Source organism: Pygocentrus nattereri, chromosome 13, assembly GCF_015220715.1.
Source record: "Pygocentrus nattereri isolate fPygNat1 chromosome 13, fPygNat1.pri, whole genome shotgun sequence".
NCBI classification, from domain to species: Eukaryota; Metazoa; Chordata; class Actinopteri; order Characiformes; family Serrasalmidae; genus Pygocentrus; species Pygocentrus nattereri.
The window spans coordinates 335,001-354,731 of record NC_051223.1 but is presented as its reverse complement, the minus strand read 5'-3'; the positions used below and the strand labels follow the sequence as shown (position 1 = coordinate 354,731).

At 40.7% G+C, this 19,731-nt stretch overlaps 1 protein-coding gene across 11 annotated transcripts in view; it reads right to left on the bottom strand.

Annotated features, from left to right (window-relative positions):
• Window positions 1-568: 568 nt before the first annotated feature.
• Window positions 569-19,731, bottom strand: part of exoc6 (exocyst complex component 6) — a 62,792-nt gene continuing 43,629 nt past the window's right edge. For 7 of the 11 annotated variants that reach the window (XM_017684383.2, XM_017684387.2, XM_017684384.2 and 4 more), the window contains 5 exons: window positions 15,451-15,592; window positions 10,579-10,652; window positions 4,242-4,354; window positions 3,627-3,638; window positions 569-2,670 (listed from right to left, as the gene is read on the bottom strand). In XM_017684383.2, the coding sequence (XP_017539872.1) occupies window positions 2,538-2,670; window positions 3,627-3,638; window positions 4,242-4,354; window positions 10,579-10,652; window positions 15,451-15,592 (474 nt within the window). In that variant the 3' untranslated portion in view covers window positions 569-2,537. Of the gene's footprint in view, window positions 2,671-3,626; window positions 3,639-4,241; window positions 4,355-10,578; window positions 10,653-15,442; window positions 15,593-19,731 lie in introns of those variants that run through there. The other 4 variants (XM_017684386.2, XM_017684391.2, XM_017684392.2 and 1 more) reach the window with 2 other exon arrangements.

The window sequence follows — 19,731 nt, the reverse complement described above, 5'->3', positions numbered from 1 at the left end:
ATGGAAAGGATCAATTAGATAATTGGCAGTGAACATTATTTTTTTGTCGTGTTTATGACATTTAATAATAATGATAGGGGAAAAAACACCTCAGATGGACGCACTGCACTCAGCTTGACTCAAGAACAATTCATTTTACCTCAAGACTGGATTCCAGTTCTACAGCTCTGCTATAAAGATTAGTGGAACGAATGTTCCACCTTCACCAGTGATGGCGCAGTGAATGTCATGTAAAATCGCACTGCAGGCACCCTGGCTGAGGGGGGGGGGGGTCTAATAATAATCACCTTGATGTTTGTTTGTGTTCATTACAGGTTTCATGTCCTTTTCATTTAAAGACACTCAGACTAAAGCAAGACTCTGGCTGGGTGTTCACTGTTGGTTTAATGCAATTTAATCTAATCGTATGTTCTACCGTGTAGGAAGACTTTGTCGTCATCCATAATTTTGAAGGTTGGAGAACCGTGCTGTTTTATAACTTTTCAAAAGACGAGGCGTTCAACAAAAGCGCTCAGCAATGTTAAAAGTTCTTCTAGAGAACAGAATTAGGCGACGCAGTACACAAGAATTTCAGTGATCCACATTTTATTAAAGCACACAAAGAAAAAACAAATGGATTCTGGAAACAAGTTACCGGGAGCGCTCACTGAGGTTCATGGCAGAGATGCTACAGCTGACTGCCAGTCTGACATTTCTTGGACATTTTTGTTTTTTGACGTTGAAATGGTGCAGGAGGGGTTTAAGTAGCTTATTGTGTTTCAGCCATGACACAAACCGAGGAGAAAACGGCTCAACCTCGCACAGCACATGTGGCATCATCGAGAATTTTAAATACAATTTCAAAATCTACTTTACATACTTCAGATGTAGGGAATGGAATAACCCTTCCCTGAATTTAATGTAGAGAATCCCTACATTCCATTTTTTAAGAGAAAAAAAATGGTATGTACAATGACATAATTACAGAAGCGTGTGTGTGTGTGTGTGTGTATGTATGTATGTATGTATGCATGTATATACACACACACACACACACCCACCCACCCACACATACCCACACACACACACACACACATATATATATATATATGACTTTTTTTTTTTTTGGAAAAGCAAACAAATAATATTCAGTGCAAAATGGCTGCTGAAAAACCAAGAACAACTCACTCAGTCATAAAATCGTTTTAAATGTGAGTGCAGGGTGCGGTGACTGTAGCCGGACCAATTATTGCTCTTTTCGTTTTGTCTTAGTGTGGGATGCTAAAGCAGTTAAACTGAAAAGCTTTCGTTTCACCCTGAGGAAATAAAAATGTAATAAAACAATTCTACGGAGCGTTTTTTAGACACAAAGCAACTAACTGCTGCTTCGTACACGGTGTCTAAAGAAATGAAACTTCCCTTACATGAGGCTCTGATTTAAGCGTATAAGGTCCCCTGGCCTTCAAACACTCATGCAAAGTGCTTTTTCCCCCACCAGGCTCCCCATTCAGAGCCTAATTTCACTCAGACCAAACCAGTGGGAAGCATGATTTAACAGTAGTGTTATATATTTAAAATATTTACAGTAAAAACGACATCCCCCGTTACACTACGGAAAATAAAAAAGATCTCAATATCAATGTGAACATCAGTCTCGTAGGCGGACTTCATCATCCCTTGCATCGCCTTCCCACACCTGCACTCTGAACACGCTCCACTGTAGCAATACAATCATTTCACAATATACAAAACATAATTCTCAGCCATTAAAAATACATGACAGGAAAAAATGACTGCTTCATTGTGTTCAGCCCACTGCCTCCCCCCTCATCCCATATTTACACCATCAATTCAGAAATGGGAAGCGACACAGTGGGAGACGTTTTGGCAGAGAACATGAGGGAACGTAGCTGTGTTAACACACTACATCACCAGGAGCAGCTTCGGCACTGTGGACTCTTCGTTTGTGTAGTTTCCAGTGAAAACGGCCATTAAGTACAAGTCATTCATTTTCAGCAGTAAAACAAAACCAAAGCGTCAACAAGTATCAAGACTCTAGGTGTAATTCTCTTACACCTTCCATGCCTTCAGGGCGACTTGCTTTCAGCGTTAGCGTGTAGCCTTTTCCACCTCTCCTGATCCAAATGATCTCTTTCTATTTAACGTCTGTTTATCTGATAGCGACCGTTTTGGTGGCCTACCAGGTCTTGTTCAGTTGTTAGTTCCATTTTCTCTGTATTTTTTAGTTTTAGAAAATCCAGTTTTTTCACTTTTTCACTTTCCCCAAGAGGAAGTGGATTATCCATTATCTGACTTCTTGAAGACATAATCTCCTGGAGAGATTCTAACGTACTTAATAGCCGCTTTGACTGAAAATTAGATGGGTTCTCTGACTGTTGCACAACTTTGCACAAATTCAATGAACCGCCTTCGCCTTCAGTTAACAACCGGGGGGTGTGGGTCACCCTCCGCACCGCGCGTTCACATTGTTAAAACAAAGCCCATTCACAGGGGTAAAGCTGAGGGGTGTGATGCAGCCGCTGGGAGAGGGGCTGTGTTTAGGAGTGCTGCGACATGCCGTTCACCAGGCTCCTCAGCTGCTTCACCACCGTCTCGATCAGCTTCTGCTTGTCACGGTCATTCTTTCTGAACTGTGAGAAAATGTTGTTCTTTTTGCTCGTGTCCTTCATCCTGGGGGGAAAATAAGACACTTCAGCACTGCTGCCCCCTAACAGCATTAATGAACAAACATGCCTACAGTTTAAAGATGAAGAAACCCCCCTTCTGATGACGCAGGCTGTTTGACGGTTGTTAAGAGCACCTACATCAGTGGTACGTTGGTGAATTTTTGTGATGCATGCTGGGTACTGTTGGGCTGGAAAAGCTGAAAATTGCTGTTGGAACAAAACTCTCCATTGCTCGATTTTCAATTTTTGAAATTGTTCTTTATATTGTGTTTAATATTAATATTATATTAAGATTCATGATGAACAGAAATGGCCCAAAATGACTTGGGGGGGGCATGGGGGCATGGGGGCATGGGGGCTACATGGATTTACATTATAGTAACATTACACTTACCAATATTATATGTAAGCTATGTTTCTGTCTTTTCCTGTGAAGTTCTCATTTTGGCGATATGAGGTTTTGTTCAGCGAAATGCAATTAGTTTCACTCTGTTCTTCTAACTGAATACCTTTTGCCTGTAACCCAAGGAGGTCTATTCCTAAACATCTGGTTTCACGCTGGAGCCGAGGCTAATAAAGCTAATAAGTAATGGGAGCTCGTGCCAAGTTGGTTGGCATTTTCTGCTTCTTACAATCAAAGTAAAGCACATACCAGTCTTTATGAGATTACTTAACACACCATACAACATACGGTTTAAGGCAAATAGAATCGTATGCAAACATCTGGACACCCCTGGTAAAATGACCTGTATTGTTGATTTTTAAAGTGTAAATAAGCACACGTCCTCGACAGAGAGCACGCTTTAATGCCTTCTGGGCAGAGGATTTGTGCTTATTCAAAAAATGGTTTGACCAAACTTTAACACTCAAAACTCTGAGGTCTACATGCACAGAACTCCATTTGAAAGTAGGTAAGAACATTCCAAGAGTGAATTCCAGGATGAAAACTCTACTACCTACCCTCTGTTGACTCTGGTATGTGTTAGCAGGCAAAGAGGAAAAACAGAGGAGGCAAATTCAACATCAGGGGCTAACAAACAACAAGTTCCACCATAAAACTTACAGCAGCAACACTAACATTCAAAACTTCACTTGTCTTATTAATAATTGTTATAAAATAACTTATACAGTGTAAATGTAACTGGGAACACCACAGATGTATTATATGATGAACACTATTTCTTGACGTGTTACCTGTCTTAAGATTTGATCACGTTTCAAATGCAAGGCGTTCTGGATGTTTATGTCATTATAACTTTTTTTGCTTTCTCAGTAATTAAAGAATCATCTACACCTCTGTTCATCTTTCTGGACACATTCAACTTTTCTTCTTTGTTGACAGTTTTCTGCTAAATAGCTGTTATTAAAAGTCATAAAGCAGCAACAATATAATCATTTTGTGCAACATTTGTTTTTAAATTCTGCAGAAAACTGTGATCCCAAACTTTTGAACGAGTGTACATCTATGTAAGAACAAACCTAGAATGCTGATTTTAAATGGGCAGTGGCTTCAAATATGAAATGGAAAAACAGGGAGAAGAACTGATATGACGGATACAGGAGATGAATACTGACTTTTCCAAAAGTGCTAGTGCAGTAGATGGATTGACCCGAAGATACTTTGAGGTGGGCTGGCCATAGTCCGCCAGGTAAGTGGACCAGTCCCACACCATGAACAGGTCCAGGAGCTGCAAAACAAATAAAGCTCAGGTTCAGCTAGTTACACAGACATAACTAAACAAGACAATTACCATGAAGACAAAAGGTTAGTATCACTGCTAAACTTAATTCACTGAAAAAGCGATGAGCTGTGCTTTAGAGGTGGGGGAGGTGGGCCGTTTGAGCTGTTGGTGGGGATTAGTCCTGGAGCACTTGGTGGAAGCTGAGAGCTGGCACTTAACATGCAAAAAGTAAAAATCCCTTGGTGACCTCTAGATAACCTGCACAGGCACTAATCCTCGCTCCACTATGGCCTGCAGTCACACTGCTACACGCCTTCCTACCACTTTGCACCTCCAATTGTAAAGCAGGGCCTAGGCCTCAGACGCATTGTACTTAGGCCTCTAGTGGGGAGAGATCGCTTTCTACAATGTATGCTAATTGATATGAATCAATGGGGGACAATGGCTGGCTGGCTCGTTCATTATGAAGGAGCTTTGAGAGGGTGGGCTTCGGGGCTAATTCCATTTCACACCTGCCATGTGGTCTGAATTGGGGAGGCCTGTTTGCCGGAGCTTCAGGTAGTCCTGTTTGCTGTTCCTGCTGGGCTGCAGCATTACTGCCACTACACTGAGGAGGACACTGTAGTGGGTCATTGGGAGAGACCCTACTAGTGTTTGGAAATGCCAATATATGCAGATGCCAGGGTGTCTTAGCCTCTTAGCTGTAGCTGATTACATTTAAGCTTGCAACAGTGGAGACACGGTTCCTTAGTGGCCCATTTATATTTGTGTACAGATGCACATACAGTCACTAGTAGAGGGCATAACCAACGCACAATGTCACAATATAGTATATACCACCAAAAACCAACATATGCACAATCAAAGCATCAACGCCAGTTCAGGCAGGAATGCCACTGTTATACGAGTACGAGGCTTCTGGGATGTGCAAGGGTACTGCAGAACGTGGTTAGCCGTGCCAGATGCCAGTATTTGGATACCATTTGGGTATTGACAAGCTAACACATCATCCTGAGATAAAAAGATATAACACGGGACTGTCCAACAAAGCACAAATGATCAACTACTACAAGACCAAGACCACCGATTACATGAGTGGAGGCCTGCCTGGTCAGAAAGAAATAAGAATAAGTAGAAGAAGAATATTCTTCTTATATACACGTATCTAATATACATCTAATATACACTTATTCTTCTTATTTTCGCCATATCACCCACCGCTACTTGGCGCTACCCTCACATACACAGCAGGCTTCTCCTGGCTTTTGTTCTCTGTATTCCTCCTTTATTTGGACAGCTAAGACAGACGACAGTGAATCTGCTATTTGAAGATGGTGTTTCAGAAAGATTCAGTTGAGGTATGAGCCCATCAACACACCGCTTGTGGTGAACATTCCTCATATGTTGTATATCTGATAGCAACGTGCTTTCCCCGAGGGCTTTAATTAAAATGCCAATGAAAGCTCCACCACAGCTGATGGAATAAATTATGTGTAAATCATTTTAGATCTGAAGAGATGAGAAGTCATATGGACTCCTATAAATTACATCTGCAGTCTGAAACTCTGCGGCACACAGTCTCCTTGTGAAGTACAGTTGTATGCAAAAGGTGAAATGACATGTTTCTAAGTAAAAATAACATCCTTAACACACTTAAATATGCCACCGTCTACTAATTTTAGTTCACAATTTCTATTTATTTGCTCGGTTTAACATGTATGGAAATAATTAAATAAAAATATTGCCTTTAATTATAAAAGTTATATATTAAAGTTGTGCATCAAACACTGTTGGATGTCTGAAACACTGCTTTGTGATAGGTTTGAGAAAAAGGTTTGGACTTTTTCAGATTTTACCCCAATAAACATTACATATAGAAACTCATAAGACATGTGTGGCTATATTTGCATTGTAGACACTGTGGTTCCTGGTAAGGAATCTGAGTCAGTCTGTAATTTCTCTACAATGAATCGCTTCACATCTGAGTAGCCGTTTACCTGGAAACTACTGAATTATGCAGAAATTTCTGTCAGCTAAAAGAGTTAGATCCGTTTTACCCTGGACCCATTTCTGCTACTTCCACAAGATGGAGTTACAGGTAACAAAAGCTTAAGAAAATATTAAGAACAGCACAAAGTAAACAAGTGTCTCCATTAGGCGTCCCATGATTGGCATGAACATTGTGATCTCTCCATTTGGGGTCAGCACATCTTCAAACATGCCAATTCCAGTGGATCCATCCTGTGCGCTGCCTGTGGCCCTTGTCAAAACGGATACCTGATCATCCCTGAACTGCTCTGTATGGAATGGTGTGTATGGAGCAAGTGGTTAACCTCTGGAAAGGGGGCAGGCTGGGGTGAGAAGGTAAAGCCCGACTACTGGCGCTCTCCTCTCCTTATCTGTGACTGAGGTGCCCTGACCCCGACCACGGCACTCTCTCTGCTCCAGTCGCATGAAAGGAAGCAAGAGCGCACTTGAAAAGAGCTGTCAACGAGTCCTCTCAAAAAAAAAACCTGTGAGGATCAAAGCAGGGTGGCGTACACGGTAATCTGGCCAAGAATCTAAGGCAAACAGGAACGAGCAGCCAGGTGTATCGCTGTGGCATGTTGTCTAGTATTTACAAGTACTGTCCGTTAAGTGTTCTACGATAAAGCTGAATTTGGTACAATCAGTTCAGCTTTTGGTAGCTAATGTTCCCCCTAGATAAAGGCAGCAGATCCAGGGGTCCATGGACACAGGGAATTATAGTAAACGGAGACGCTGGTGCTGTCGTCCCGCTGCTCGCACGCGGTCACTCAGGTTTGTGGACGGTGGAGTGGAGGGAGGCCAGACTGTCTCAGAGTGCTGCCGTGTCTGTGTGTCCTTCTGGTTCTCTCCTGTTAGTTAAGCTGTCATAGTCAGATCTGCCGGAGTCGTTAGCCACACTCTGGAAATGTCCACATTCCCTGTTTATGTACAAACGGATAGAATAAAACTAATTCCCTCTCCCTGCCTTTTTTCCCCCGAGTGTACAACCGTCCACACGTCCAGCTCTCCTGCTGCCCACTTCAGACCAGCTGCCCACGCCCAGCTACCACCACCTGCCTTGGACTAGTTGCCCACCCTACTCTGATGTTCTCATGGACTCCTAGTTATTCCTACTACTAATTATTATATTAGTAGTATAATAACTCTGTAGGTAGTCTGACCAGAGGAGGACGGGTTCCACCTGGTGAGCCTGGTTCCTCCCAAGGTTTCATCCTCAGCTCTGAGGGAGGTTCTCCTTGCCACTGTTGCCCCTGGCTTGCCCACCTGGGGGTTTTACATTAATGTTAAAACTCTGTCTTTACTGGAATTCTGTGAAGCTGCTTTGGGACCACATCCGTTGTAAAAAGCGCTACAAATAAATGTGATTTGATGATTGAATTGAGCTGGTGTGTCACTTCATAAATGCAAAACTGAAGGTAAAATGCCAGAAGAACAAGCAGGAAGTAAAGACTGCGGCAGGTAAGGCCTGGCAGAGCACCGCGAGGGAATCTGTGGGTTACAGACTTCAGGCAGTTACTGTCTGCAAACTACTTGTGCTCACGCATTAAAAATGACAAATGTACTTTATGATTATGTCAGTGTGTTTACGGTTGAGCCCCTGAAAATGGGGTAGCGGTGGGGGTGGTTTATGTATGATGGCTGTAATTCTTTGATCTTGAAAGTCTGCACTATTTATTCATTATTTTCATCTTCAAAATGCTGGCAGACAGCCAAAACTATAGCGTCCAAATTTTTATGGACTGTACATACGATTTTTGGACTTTGCTCACATGCAATATTTTATACTATTTAACCACACAATATTTTTATTATTAAAATAATTACCCCGTACTAATGAGTTCACACTTATCTGACCTGAAGGGATCGTAAAAGAAAGCAATTAAGTGTTGGAGGGACTATGACTTTATTTCACTGCATCAAACAAGAGGAAGATGCTGTATAGATGGATTTTTGAACAGTAGTGATGGCGAAAAAAAGAAGAAGTAGAATATTAAAAGCGTGAGAAATATTCACCCCCTATCTGACCACATGGTGGGCATCAGAGCAACCATCCAAGCATTAGCCCTATTGTTGGGAGGCTGTAAGTTGCAGCAGCCATCCATTAGCTGGAAGTCCTATAGAGCATTAAATGGCCTGGCTCTCTCTGGGTGGGTAGCATGGCCCTCCCTCCTTCCGCCATTTCACTCAGCATGGCGCTAGCAAATGTGTTAGGTGGTGTAACAGAACACTCAGTTAGCATTCTCCTGCATCAACAGCGGCTCAAAAAAGGAGCAGTGTTGCTTCACGTGACCCGGAGGAAGCACACGGTCTCATTCACTGTGATGATCTCCTTCACCAAATTATTTTTAAAAAGTTCAACAATCTTAGTTATATGGAGACGACTGTCGTGCCATTTTCTGAGGGATTCAGAATAAGCCTGCCGAATGATAATTATTCTATTTTTATATTAAAAAGGACATTAATGGAGACGGATGCAGGAGACTGATGATGCTAAAAGCTTCATGTCGCTCTGTTCCAGTGTGTTATTTTAACTTAACCCATTCAAACCAGTAAGTCTTTACCAAATGAAGAAAGATGGCATTTCGAACAGACTTTGGGAAGGAATTCTGTTATTTGGGAACTACTACACTGACCACCTAAAGAGGTCAACTGAAACCCTGGAACATGAAGAAGACTCAAATTATGCTATTGTAAAGTACAGAAAGGGACATACACACGTAGAAGCTCAACCAGGTCATGATGACCTTGATGTGGAGATTTATACGTAGCAAGAAGAACACAGACTGCTACAGCTGCGCCGTGTGAGATCTTTCTCACCTATACCTACTCTCACCTATAAGACTCTACAACGGGTCACCTTTCTGCAGAGACAGTATTGATCTCCTGCTCTCTGAACTGGGCTGAACCACATCACAGTATCACCTCTCCTGTTAATACTCCAGTAATCCAGTAATCCCCATGCAGTACATATGAGAGAGTAATAGATCACAAGATATGGCATCAAAAGCAGAGCTAAGATCAAGAAGCATGAGTATATTAAGAGCTCCCGAATCAGCTGCGCATAGGTCGTCCCTGGTAACTCCAAGTGAAGTTATACCTTGGATCAACATTTCCCACAGCATCCACTTTCATTTTCCTGATCACATGCACTTTTTATGCTTCTATCTGCAATCAAATTTGGATGTTTTGCTCGAAAGGAGTAGTCCCAAAAAAAAAAAAAAAAAAAAAAAAAAAAAAAAAAATATATATATATATATATATATATATATATATATATACACACACACACACACACACACACACACACACACACACACACACACACACACACACACACACACACACACACCCCCCAGAGTGTGTGTTCTGACCCCCTTTCCCCAACCACCATCTATGGGCCAGCAGTGACACAAAAAAGATGTCTGGTGTCTTGTTTAATGTTCAAGCAAACAGACAGTTTGAGAAAAAAAAAAAGATGTAAAACAATTTATTTTTATTTAGAATTATATTTGAATAAGTATTCAACGCCTTTTTGCTGTTGCAGCCCCTTCGGGCTATAATGTTAAGTAAAAATAAAATAAAAACAAAGCTGGCCCACGGATTTGCTGAGATTTTAAAATATGGCCCTCTTACTGGTTGAGTTTGACACCCCTTGGTTAAAGGACAGGCTGTCCAGTTTGGGAAAGTCCATTAGTGGCCTGCTGAAGATTCACTGCATTAGATTAATTTTTGACCTGATTGGTGCAAATTCAGGGGAAACTTGTTTAAACTGAGCAAGATAACTGTGGCGTATCAGGATGGTTATCGAAAAAAGACCACAGCTAATATTACTAATAATATTTTTCATTGCATCTACCAAACCAGTCGTACTGCACTGTCATTACAAGCTCATATGCTTGAGTTTTAATATTAACATATAAAGCATTACACACAATGAAAGCATGGTAACTCTGCACAGCTTGATCATCTAGTTTTATGAATGAAATCTACAGCTTTTGTGTAGTGCTAACAGAAACGGCACATCAGGATCGATAAATATCAACATCAGTCTGATAACAGCAGAAAATGCTGGTTAAAACAGACAAAAGAATGAATCAGATAAAATCATGAAACAAATCTAGCCTGATGTTACATCTACTAACACTGCACCAAATCTGCACCCATCCCGCCTTCTGGTGTCTGATGAGAATAAGGATGCATACCTGTCGAAGATCAATGAATGCTAGCTGAAGTGTGTCCCCCTGGAATCCTGGAACAGGCTCTGAACTGGCAAACACTGCAAAAGAAACAAGACGGGGAGTTTTCATATTTTCTCAATTTTGAACGATCAGACATAACTAGATCTTATATTTCGGCCTTCAGCAACATTCGGAGTAAACAGGTAGCAGACAATTTATTGTCTTGTTATAAATAATTAAAATGGTCTTTTTGTTTATTACAAGCAACTATTAAGTCTAAAAATGACTATTAAGTTTAAAAATGTATTTACATGCATTCACCTGAATCCAACAGATGAAACCACCGTCAATGCGTATTCAGTTTGTTGTGATGTGAGGAAATGACTGGCCCAGCACTGAGTAATAATAATGTAGCAATGTTTAAATCAAGCACTGCAGCCTTGAAATGAGACCACCACTCATTTATAGTTTGATCTTCTGTCAAAATAACAGTTATTATTATCGGCATCAGGAATCATATACTTAACTAATACATTACACAGACACCTCAACAACTAAACATTATATCATTAACTGAGTATTTACTGTATCCATCCTTCGCTTGTATTAGAGCTCCCATTCTTTCCCTGAGACTTTCTTTCAGCTTTTCAAAGAAATCTGTCCAAAGTCCGCTCTTTAAGAGTCGGTGCACGACAACAGGCAGACTGTCAAAAACTGAAAATGTCTGTTGTGATGTTATTCCTTCCTCACGCACCCTTCTTCCTCCTCGGGTAGAAAGTAGCCTGCTACATTGATGCCAATACCCGGGAGAAGACATGGGCATGTGGGTGACATTATCCAGACCCTCTTTCTCAGGTAACTGGAGCACCAACAGGCCCTGTGAGACCTGCTCTTTGAGAGTGAAAAATAATGGGAGCAACTGGAGAAGAACCAGCTTCAGATGTCTTCTGGCATGCCCCTACACTCTCTTCCCCTTTCAGCCCTCCTGCCCTCACCTAATGAAGGCCTGAAGCTCACCCTCCCTCCCTTCCCTCTTAGCCCTTCCTGCCCTTGTGCTTCAGTGGTAAGGAGGCCTACCTCATAAAGCCCTTTTGAGGTTCCCCCCTCTTGTCCTGGCCCCTTTGTCGTACCGCTCCTGTCCGTTGTGTTTGGTTTTGTCTGTAAGGGTCGCCTACTGATGGTCAACTCCAGCCACTTGGAACAGTTCCGGACCCTCAGGGACAATGTTTCAGCTAAAATGATTTAGGTGTTCATTTGAAAACGTCCAGACTGTGAAATGAGGGACTCCCTTTTTCCTGTTTCCCGTCTTTCTTGCCTTTTCCCCTTGCTGCTTCTATTGCCCGGGTCAGATGTGCTTGGGGTGCTGGGTCATGGGAGTGTGCCAGGTGCCACCGAGGTTCATAAGAAGTGGTCGAATGCTAAAGCCTCAACCGCAGTGCCACTGGGAGCAGCAAGTACTCAATGGCAAACTCAGAAGTGCTGTCAAAAGCTGCGGAGAACAGCAAGCACTACCAGCAACATGCTTCCCATGATCCTTCAGAGATGCTGAAGTCTAGGCACTGGGGTGGACAGTCCATTGCTCAGAAAACAACAGCAGCTTTTTGTTTAATTTGCAAATTTCCTTCTTTTCTAAGAAAGGGCTTCCTTTTCTTCCTCTCTTTTCTTCCTCTCTTTTCTTCCTCTCTTTTTTTTATCCCCTTTTTTGCGAGTGGATTATTTTAGATCCAGTCTCATCAGTAATATTCAGTGAAAAATGAACAACGTGGTTGTTTGGACTGGAATTCAAAATAAAACTACATTAAGTGCGGTCTCTGACGTTTGCATGACGCTGTAGAGAATGATGTTGTTTGTGTGGTGTAACCATTAGCTTTACATAGGCATCGTTCCTCTATTAAACAGATCATCCTTTCAAAACATCTCTAGTTACCACAGGGCTGAAAAGAAACCTATAAACAAACCAGTCAGGTATTCAATCAACACGTGAAGAGCAACAGATCCCAAATATGTATTGTTTGCAGTGAACAAAGGTTGCTGATAATAAACTGCTTCACTGTTTTGAGTGGTGGAAGTTGACCCCCAGTGAATTCAACAGGATGGTAACATGACAAGCTCTTTTTTCCTCCACAGACAGCCACAGGGCTGGGGTATTCCCTGCTGTATCGGCGTGCATGAACCCAGGTATGAACTTTGCTTCACCCTGCTTCAGGGCTCTACAGGGGTGACTACGGACAACAAACACAAGCACATGCCAGCTTTTCTCTGTCTGGGACAGTGATGCAGCAGATGAATGCTTGAATGGCCAAGGAACATAAATGGGCCCATTTCACCAAATTAGTTCCATATTAAACATTCACATCTTAGATGTTATGGTTATGGTCTATTTTAACCCAAAGCATCAACTGAGACAGTAATAAGCCTAAATATAGACAAAAATGGTCATTTATAGGACACGTTCTATTGGGAGGTGAGTCCCAAACTCTAACCCCTAAATTTCTTACATCACTTACATTTATAACACTGTTTTTGTCCTGATGTCTTTAAAAGTGAAGACTTTAGTTTATCTTGAGCTAAAACATTTTTTAAAAAATGCTGTCCCACGCTTTCATGTCAGTAAAGAGCAGGAAGTGAGACTGCCTCCCTGTTTCTATGGCCACATCCTCAGCAGTTTGATCCCATTGTTTTGAAGTGAGTGATCAGTGTGTAATATTAAGAACGGTCACTACCAAAACACATGTTTTAATAAAGATATTACAACTGCATGAGTGTAAAACTGTTAAAAGCTGCGTTTGCTAGTTATACACTGGCTAGTATTTTTTAATTACGCTCGAATTTAGCTAAAACGGTCACTAACGAAATGTGTGTTTCTGTAGTATTATGATTGTTGTGGTACAGACAAAACTGAAATATAATTGAGGTTTTACAGGAAGAAAACGTTGTTAATTTTTTATTTTCTAAAGGAGGATTTTAGAATATGTATATGTTCCATGCGCCATGAAGAGGAAGCATCTTATTCAGACACACAAAGTCGTCTCTGTGCATGCTGACAGTGCAACTTCGGGGTCGTGTCAGTGCGGGGTTGGGTTGTGCTGAAAGGGTCGGGGTAGTTCACAGCCATTAAACTCAATGCTAAGCTCAAAGGGTTACAGCTACAAAGGGAAAAGACTGATCATCAGAAATGTGCTACATGCCTTTGATGTGTGTCTGTTTATTTTACACAAGTATTCTGATGGCAGTAATTACAGCGTCTCGGTTAAATCCACTAACGGGCACAGTGGCATTTGAAATGGGGCACAGGCGTCGCGGTAAACAAACAGGTTCTCAAAGGAAGGGTGTCTTTTCTTCTGAGGCAAGAAAACCACAGCTCATTGGAGTGTCTGCTACAGTAACAGGATAACATCTAGTTAAACACTAGAACCGTACCCACTGTGCCTGTGGTTACACACAGAACAGCCTTTTTACACTCAGGTGAAGTTCTAAGACATCTACAGATGGTTTTCCAGATGTAGATTAAATCTAGACTAAAAAAAGTGTCGCAGTGGAGAATCCCCCCATGACTACAATTTAGTTCAACAATAGGTTTAATCTGTGTCTCTTGTTAACAGAAGATTTAAGAGAGTTCATAACGTTCCACTTCCTCTAAGGACACAGAAAAAAGTAAATCTCTTTAGAAAGCTGTGGTCACTTGCAAAGAACATCTTCCTTTACCTTCAGTGAGCTGTCCATCACTGTAAACTGAGATTTAGACCTGAAGTTTAAAGGACACGTATTATGTAAAAACCTATTCACATGTGGCCCACAAACAGCTCATTTTAAATTCATTATTTTTGTGATGTCATGAAAACCAACACATTGACATATCTGCCCATTCAGACTTGCAATTTAGCTTCGCATTCACGTTATAAGGAGTGCCATGTTAGAGACAATGAGATGTGGAAAATGGTCACATGAAGATGAATTTCTACTATTTTCATATTTGAGCCACAGAGAATGCAAGTAAATGGTCGTGTGAGTGCTTCTTAATCAGGGCTGCTTTACAATTTTAATCTTACCTTTTAAAATCTTTTTTAATACCTTTTTAAAATCTCAACAAAGAAAAACTACCATCTCTACTACACAGACGCCACTGTCTGTGAAACATTCTGACCAGCAGTATCTTACATTATAAAGAAATAAATGCTGCTTATTAATCTATTTAGATGTCAAGTTGTGCATTGGAACATTCTGTAATGCACTTTCTGGATTGTGTGAAACTGGCAGATGTCAACTTCTTCCTCCGAGAGCATTTCTTATTTGCCAGTTGGCACTGCAGACGGCTAACTTTACCCATCTCTGTTGATACTTACACTGTATAACAGGGGTCTTTAAATAAAATTCAGTAAGGTCCAGTTAGAGAAAATTTCCTCAAGCAAAGGTCTAGAACATGATATGTCTAACTTGATTCACTGCCATATACTGTTTAGTGAAGTAGCCAAATCAAATAAAGTGCAATTTAGCAATATTTCAACAACAATAGCTGTAATTTTCTCTTTTTAGAGCACGCCGTGTGAAACAACTTCCCTCAGACTCACTTTCCTCTCCAAATGCTGTTTCTCACCTTGTCCCTCCCCTGAGTGTGCATCACTCACTCCAGTCTCAGTGCTCACCATCATGCACAGATCTGATTGGCTGAGTAGGTTCACGTGTGATATTTACAACGCAGGCGATTGGCCTGTGAGTTTCCTGGGCCCTAAAGCTTCCGTAAACGCTACAAAAGTTACGCCGATTAAAATAGGACCACCCGGACAGAATTCTCCATAGGTCATCAATTATAGGTCAAGGTAAGTATTGGACAGCGTCTGGGTCCGACTCAGACCGCCTATTAGTGACCTCTGCTGTATAATATCCAACATCACTCACATTCACATTGGATGACGTCCAAGTTAAACTGCTGGATGGCCCCCATACTGATCTGCTTGAGCTCCGTGTCCAGCAACATCTGCATCAGAGAGGTGGCCAGGTGCTTGCAGGCCGACATGCAGGCCGTTTGAGCCACCTTCCCCTGTACAGCGCACACACACACACACACACACACACACACACACACACACACACACACACACACACACACACACACACACACACAACAGGGACACAGCAGAAGAGACATCAGCTATTTGTGTTCTTTTTGACAATAACATTGTCAGTCACATCTGGCTCTGCACACTTAATACTCTGTAAACTGAAATTAGCCGATTTATTTCATTGTATGAAATGCAGTCAGTATGTGAATAAGCATCAGCCCAATGTATAATTATACTGTACTGTGCAAAATTCAGAGACCACCTTTCATTTAACTTCCAGATAAAAAGCCATTAAGTTAATCATTTTTCAGTGTAAGGAAAAAAAAAAGCAGAAACCATGTTTTTAACAGAAAATGACACAAATAAATGTATTTTTTGAGTATTCTGTGTCCACTTCTCTGCCTTTATTACAGCGTACTTTCTTTTCTGGACACCTACTTTCAGTTTTTCCAAACAAATCTGCAAGGATTCCAAGCTTTCTACACACACCACCAAAGTTCAGTCTTAACGCTTGGCTGCATTTTTGCTTCTCACGATCCAAACAATCCAATTACAAATTTAGACTCGACAGTCCATAAAATCTTACTCCTCACCTCGGATGACGGGTTTCAGTGTTCTGCTGCTGCAGACATTCTTTAGTCTTGACAGCTACACATCCTTTCAGACCCATAGAATCATCAACTCTGCAGCAAGGCTGGAGCTGGTTTTCTTCTAAACGATTCACTGTTTAACTAATGATGACAGTTTTGGTGGTCTTACCAGGTTTTGCATGGTTGTCAGGAGTCAGATTTTCTCTGTATCTCTGAAAAATGTTTTGAACTCCATTTATATACCTTCAACTTATTTTCCCCTCTTTACATAATTGGATATTATATCTAATCATAATGAAGGGTGGTCTCTATTTGTAAATTTATAACACTAGTGATCACAGCAGTAAGTGTGTTTTTGCCCATAAAGCACTATATGACACAAGAATAAATGCAAACAAACACAATTACAGTGAAACACAATGCTCTGTTATTAACAGTTATTGATATCTTAGTTAGCACACAGGTTTGGATCCTGAGTTCTTGCTGCACTTCATATATGGATCATATATGGATTTGTTCAATTCCAACAGCAGCACACTTGATATAATTTAATAAAGGACTGATACGATAAATTTGGTGTTAAATGGTAAATGTACATACCAGATAATGGTAATATTTTATCAACAAATAAATGCTCATTGCCCAGATTGATGGCTTTAGATCTACATGGATATTTTACTAAGCAGAACTGTTCTCTCTGTAAAAGGAACTGCTACCCGTAAGTCTGTAAACGTCCCAGTCTAAAGGTCTACCAAATGTAATAGAATTAAAGTTTACTTCTATATCCAAGGGAAATCTTGGTTGTACAGTTTGTACACACAAAGACTGTTAATGACCAATCATGCAAGTCGACGTGGCTCAAAATGAGCAGGGATGTACAGAAGGCAAGATAAACCAACCATATTAAGCATACTCACACACACAAACATCCATGCACTAGCTGCTACACCCATATACATGCTGATGACTTGCAAAAAAATCATTCTTATTTACTGTCTGAGAAGATTTAAATTCCTTAAAACAACAAACAACAAAAAAAAACCCACAACAAAAAGTTTTCCAGCAAACAGGCACAACAACCCTGTTCATCATTAGGATGCTATTATTGATCAGAGACACTTCGCCATGAGTGATAAGCTTGGGGTAAGTGGCATTTTTCACACCAGCAAAACAACTGACACACAGTCAAGCGTCACAACAACCATCCAGTGTACTATTCAATAAAAAAGACCCGAGACCGAACCACGCCACGGGTTTTACAGACGTTTCTTCTAGAGGTGAAAGATCCGCCAACATTTGCTCCCAACACGTCTGGCAGTTTTACGGCATAAATAATGTATCTGAACCAAGCACACGTACACTACATTTCAATGTTAGGTTCATGTGTTAGGCCTTCCTGACCTGTGAGCTTCATATTGGAACGTTCATTTATCCCAAAAAAAATAAGCAATGCTAGTGTCTTTGTTGTCTGTTGCTTTAAAAATCAGCCATTGTGAATAAATTGCAATTGGCCATAAAAATTCATAATCCATGCACCCCTAGCAACCAACTGCAAAAAAACATGTGTTGATTAATGAGCCTGCTTGTTTCATACAGTAAAAGCTGAGTACATTGTTGCTGTCAGGACAAAACTTTCTTTCTCCATTTTTGTCGTTTTGTTTGAAAATGCCAGCTGGACTTTAAAGTGCGTGATACTTTTATGTGATGTGGACCAATAGAAATGGTCTAAAACTACTTGGAATACAAACTTTTTCCTTTTCCGTTAATGTTACCATTTTGGAGATGCGAGGTTTTATCCCAACAGTGACAATATTAAAGTCTTCTTTCCAATTCTATAGTTATATATTCCAATGATATAGTTATATACAGAATATTCCCAAAATACATCTAAAATACACACTCCTGCCCTCCCTGTACCCTGCAATGCCTTCAGCTCCACCACAAAAAGGTTCAGATATAATGAGCCATCTCCTAGAGCAGTGCTTCAATTAGCACCACACCAAAAACCACTGAGATACTCGTGGCTATTTGCTGCAGCGTATATTAACCCTGGGGGTGGTAATCGTTACAAGCCCCATGATATATGATTCTAACACAATATTTAAGGATATGTGATATGCCAGGTATTGTTATATGACTTTAGCATTGGGCTGTATGGCCAAACACGTATATCATATTTACATTCCTGCCACCTGTTCAGATGCCGGAATGTAACTGCTGCACCATTTAAGGTGGAACAAGAATTTCAAATAAGAGGCCGACTTCGTTTTCTTTACATTTCGTAAGTGTACTCATGCTTCCAGCTCCACAGACACGGCTGGAATTTGGTAAATATTTATCAGTGCCAGCTGGTCCTCGGCTTGCCTTGTGCACAAAGCCCTGATCGCCTTGTATGATGCAGCTGATTGAGTCAGGCTGCTTTTCATGAGATACCAGAAGAAGAGTGGCAAATGCTCTGGTCCCACGTCAGACTGAGGCCAAGCCCAAAAGACCGGCCATTCCTCTATATCTACTGCCTCTGAAACAAAGTGGACTACGTCAGATGGAACTAGACAGCAGGAGATGCCTGAGAGACTAAAGAGGATAACATCAGCATGGTTTGCTCTGTTTGTACGTCACGTTATTTGCTCTGTTTGTGGCATATTGGTATAGCGATCATAACAAGGCCTAGGCTGGAGGAAGAATTTCAACCAGCATTTTGCTTAATACTATGTAACTTATTCAGATTGATATTTGTATTGATTACTTTTCACCGCTAATTATTCTGCCATAAGAAAACTTTTTTTTATCTAATTAAGTTTACAATTTGTTCATTTCTCTTCACTCCTTCTATAGCAACAAATCGACATTGACCTACGAGTCCTAACGTACACTTATTTAGCAGATGATTTATGTGTGAAATAGAAAAATTAAAAACAGGCTTTACTCTATAAATATATAATATTATATATTTAACAAATGTTTTTATTAATGTCATTTTAAAAGTCTTACCCAGTGACTCTCACTGGTGCTCCTGCGTGCAGGGGGAGCGTTTTGGGCAATACATTTTGTTTGTCTCACACGTTAAAATGTTCATTATTAGATAAACGTGTTGATAATCAGGACACTGTATTTAAACAATTTAAAAGTACTATTCTGTGCAGATTTTTTCTCCCATCTCTAATGTAGGAACGGAAATAAGCAAGTGGCACAGGCTTTGCAGGAAGCAGAACGGAGAAAAAAAAGCAGAGATTTTTTTTTTTTTTTATGACAGTCTATCTACAGTCATGTGCAAAAGTTTGGGCACCTGGGCAAATGATGTTTTGTTGATTTTCTAAGTGAAAGTATCGTAAGTGAACACATCCTCTACAGAGAACACACTTCTGCACAATTACCGTTTATGTGCTGAATCTAGCTTACTGGGGGAAACAAAACATGAAATGTGTCCTCTGTAAAAGTCACAGCAAATTTTGTATTTCATTTTTTATTTTTTCTCACTATGTTAAACTCAGCATATAAAAGGAAATTGGGCACTAAAATCTGCAAAA